General features: G+C 41.1%; 1 protein-coding gene across 1 annotated transcript in view; it reads left to right on the top strand.

Annotated features, from left to right (window-relative positions):
* DNAH2 (dynein axonemal heavy chain 2) overlaps positions 1 to 4,606 on the top strand; it is a 158,637-nt gene that overhangs the window by 12,014 nt on the left and 142,017 nt on the right. Inside the window, exon 3 of the mRNA XM_030886521.2 lies at positions 383 to 553. Within this exon, the coding sequence (XP_030742381.1) occupies positions 383 to 553 (171 nt within the window). The remainder of the gene's footprint in view (positions 1 to 382; positions 554 to 4,606) is intronic.

Here is a 4,606-nt window from a genome sequence, read left to right as displayed (position 1 = left end):
CATGTGCTGCCATCATTTTCAAAACATTTTCTTTCTACTTGAGCCCTTGGTATCAGCTCCTCTCTTTTCCCTCCCTCCCCCACTCTTCCACCTTTGATCAATGATAAATTATTATTATTTTCATATCTTATACCGTCCGCTGTCTCCCTTCACCCACGTTTCTGTTGTTTGTCCCCCTGGGTGGCAGGGGGCCTGGTTTATTTGGTCCTTCAAAAGCTTGCAGCCTCTCAGTCAGTTAGTTCATCTTCAGCTTTCTTTTCACCATCCTGAACTTGTCTGGCTCCTCTTCCTGTTTGCCATGTCCTCACATGCAGTGGTGGGTGGGGGCAGTGACTCATTCCAACCACCTTCACTGCTTTGCTCTGTCTGTTCTCCTCTGTAGAAGCCCCTTTTCATCTCTCGAGCTGCACTGACAGGACTGGCGGATGCCACATGGACAGAAGAGCATGATGCCATTCTGGAGCGCTTTGCCCAGGACCCTTCTGAACCCATGCTCACCATCTATATCGACCCTTACTTGGGGCTGAAGTTAGATATGGGCATGCCTGTACAGGTGAGTACTCCACTTTCCCAGACGCAAAGGTACTTTCTCAGGGAGCTGAAGGTTGCTTGTATTTTCGTCATTCTCAAGACTTGTTATCTCTTGCCCTCAACGCCTGGTGAATGTGTCAGGCACCCTACTTGGTGCAAAGATACAGAACATGATGACATAGGGTTTTGTTTTGGATGATCTCATGGTCTGCTGGTGAATAGACACATAAACAAATATAATATACTATGATGCATGGGCAGAGCTTTATGGTAGCAACTAATTTAGCCAGCATAATTCTGGTTTGGTAGTGGAATTCTGGGACGGTTTGGTAAGTCCAGATGAAGGGGAAGTAGGATTTAACCAAGTCTGGGTAAGAATTCTTCAGGTAATGAACACTTAGACACAAAGAAGAGAGGAATAATGAGAAACAGTAGTGAAAAGGCAAGCTGTGGTAAGCTTGTAAAAGGCCTTAGATGTTACAGTAAAGCACTTGGCCTCTGTCCCAGACAGGCCTATCGAAGAGTTTCCTGGTTTAGATGTGTACATATTTCAACAATATGGAAGATCCCTTACTGCTACCACCGTTGCCATTGAGTTGATTGCAGCTCACAGTGAACTCCACATGTGCAGAGAGGCTGCGTGTGTCACTCATTTGGGGAAGTGGGTGACCAGGCCTTCTTCCGAGGGGCCTCTGTGTGGGCTCCCACCTCCAACCCTTCGGTTAGCGACTGAGCTTCGTACCGCTTGCACCCCCCGGGAGTCAGGACAGATCCGAGACTGGTAAGCCAAGGGTCGGGAGAGCATGAACAGCCCAATCTGGATGATGGATTTACCTGTGGTGACTGTAAACTCTTTTAACTTCTCCGTTTGAACCTTTTGAAATAAACTGTTGGAAAGAAAGGCTATTGCTTTGCCCTCGTTGGCAGCACAGCCACCAACATGGAAATACTAATGGAGGCTCATGCGACCCTGTGCAGCGATGTTTGTGAGGCACCCCATGTGAAGCAAAAGTAGCCCCTGGGGTCTTCCGAGAGGGTGGCCATAATCATCTACAAAGCATCTCTCTATCAAACACAGCAAAAGGGTTTGTACCTAAAAGGGACAAAAATTTACACCGCAATTGTGTCAGATTTGTATGAGGGGAAACAAATTTCAGATCATGAGAAAAAGATGTGAATAAATAGTGAACCTATTTCCTGGCAGGAATCTTAACATTTATAAAGATAAGTTCTCCTGGAGAAAAAAACAAACAAAAACATTGCTTTAATGAAACTTGAATCAAAATGACTAAATGTCACAGACCCTTAAATCCTTTTTGTAAAGAATTTAAAATATATCCAGGAAAATGCCTGGAAAAGGCAAAGATGACAATGAGGAAGGAAAATAATAGAGGAGCTTTGTCGATCTGAAAATACTTTTGTTACTCTACAGTGATTAGAACAATGGCATTGGGGCAGGAATATACATTATAAGGAACCAAATAGAATAAAAACATACATGTATTTTCTTTAAAAATGACATTTAAAAATCTGTGGGGAAGAATTATTATTCAATGAGTAGAATTAAGAAGCATATGGAAAACAAAGTTTTCCCTTAGAGAAGAGCCTATTTAGCATGGTGGAATACATTCTGAACAGATTACAGACTTAATTGCATCCTTCCATGTTAAGATGGCCAGTTGAATCTTCCTTAAAGTATTATTTCCCTTGAGTACCTTGATAAAGTGCGCAAAACAAACAAATAGTAAAACAAGGGCAGAAACGTAATTTCATCTAATGAATTTTTAGTGTGGATGATCAATGAAAGGAAACCATCCCCCACCCACCCCACCCACACACCCACCCACCAAAGAACTAGTGCACCCACAGCTAGATGAAGTGAATCTTATAGAGAGCATTTAACACAATCTCAGATGAGAGGAAAAAGCCCAGGGATCGTTACAAAGATTTTATACTGCTTCAATGTAGTCCTGCCTGTCCCTCATTCTTCTCTTAGCCTAGAGAAAAGTGAATAAGACATAAAATACTCAAACTTTTCACTTTGACTTTGAGGGGAAAATAAACTGGCCTCTCTCAGTGGGATGAATTCACAAAGCCACAAAGCAAGAACAAAATGAAGAGAAATTGCATGAGAACTGCACGCATGTCTCATCAAGAAAAAGGGACAAGAAACCCATAACCGTACACAAAGACAGGTCTCACAAGAGCATCATGCGATGGTAAAACTTAATAAGAAGACAAATTTAATTTTTCTTAAAAAATTGAATGATGAAATAATAAGACTTGAGAATGAGATAAAAGAGAGATTGCCGACTTAAGGAAACAAAGCAGCATGTTACAAAACTAGCAGATTTGAAACCGCAAGGAACCCAATAATTACCACTGAAAATCTGGTCATTGACATAGAGGAAAAACTAGATAATCACAATACATGCAGAAGGAAAAACAAGAAATAACACAATTAGAAGCTAGTACCTAGGAAAGACAGATATGTAAATTTTATGCTTTAAAATACAAAAATTTCCCTGAAATGTAGAAGAAACTGAATTTGGGAAATGAAAGAGCACACAATATTCCAGCAAAATTTGTTATATAATGTTTAACATTCATTCGCATTTTAAACAACTGAAATTTAAGGAAATTATTTTAAAACATAAGAATATTTACTCAAATCAAATAATGAAACAACAAATTCAAAATTGAAGCACAGTTTGGAAAATAGCTGGCCTAGATTATGTAGGAATATCAATGCTGTGTATGTGAGAGAGAGCACTAGAGATCTCCCTGCATTAAAGGAGACCAAGGGGACATGCCCGTGTGTGATCTTGAACTGACTTCTGGCTGGGAGAAAAAGCTCTAAAGGACATTGTGAATAAAGTCTTGTGTCAGCTCAGCTGGGCCAGGATTCTCAGTGGTTTGGCAGTTACAAAAACCAAACTCACTGTCATCTAGTCAACTCATAGTGACTCTGTAGGACAGGATGGAACTATCTTTGTGCATTTCCAAGATTGCAACTCCTTCCGGGAGTAGAAACCCTCATCTTTCTCCCTAAGACTGGCTGATGGTTTTGAACTGCTGACCTTATGGTGAGCAACCCAGTGGATAACCACTCCTCCACCAGGGGTCCTGGTTTGGCAGTGAAGACCTAATAGGAATCCCACCCCCTTGTAATCTCCCAGTCTGAGCTATCCTTGAGAGTGTGGCCTGTTTCCACTATGGAAAAGTTGGCTTTTCGCTGGATCTGGATCTTGCATCTGGCTCCTGGATCACCCCAGTTTGAGGCTGGAGTTAACAGCCTGCTACATTGCCAGCAGGTCTTAGACAGAGTTAGTGGCTTGCCATTTTTCTGTTGACCCTGGACTCGATCACTTTTGTAGCCACAATCTTGCCCTACTGACCATGGACTCATTTATTTCTGCAGCCAGAAGCTTGTCATCTTCCTACTGATCATCAGTGTATCAGTCCCTGTAGTTTAATGAGTCAGGAGAAGTCTGTACCCTAACATCTTGCCTGCTTCTACAACTGTGAAAAGATCGAAGTTATCAAAGATTTTATTTTACTTAGATCCACAATCAATACTCAATGGAAACAGCAGTAAAGGAATTAGATGATGTACTGAATTAGGCGAATCTACTATACAAGACCTCTTTAACATGTTGAAGATCAAGCATGTCACTTTGAAGATTAAGGTGTACTTGACCCAAACCATGGAATTTTCTATTGCCTCAAATACATGTAAAGGTTGGACAATGAGTAAAGAAGACTGCAGAAGAACTTATGCATTTGAATTATGGTGTTGGTGAAGAATATTGGAAGTACTATAGACTGCCAGAAGAATAAATTTGTCTTGGAATAAGTACTGCCAAAATATTCCTTAGAAGCAAGAGTGGCGGGACTTCATCTCACATACTTTGGACTTATTATCAGTAGAGACTAGTTCTTGGAAAAGAACATCATGCTCAGTAAAGTAGAAGGTCAACCAAAAAGAGGAGACAGGTTGACACGGTGGCTGCAACAATGGGGTTAAACATAATAACAATTGTGAGGATGGTGTAGGAACAAGCAGTGTTTGCTT

This window comes from Echinops telfairi, unplaced genomic scaffold, assembly GCF_000313985.2.
Source record: "Echinops telfairi isolate 266 unplaced genomic scaffold, ASM31398v2 ScPeMD7_2010;HRSCAF=2546, whole genome shotgun sequence".
Lineage (NCBI taxonomy): Eukaryota > Metazoa > Chordata > Mammalia > Afrosoricida > Tenrecidae > Echinops > Echinops telfairi.
The sequence above is the reverse complement of the archived record's forward strand: the minus strand, read 5'-3'. Positions and strand labels throughout refer to the sequence as shown.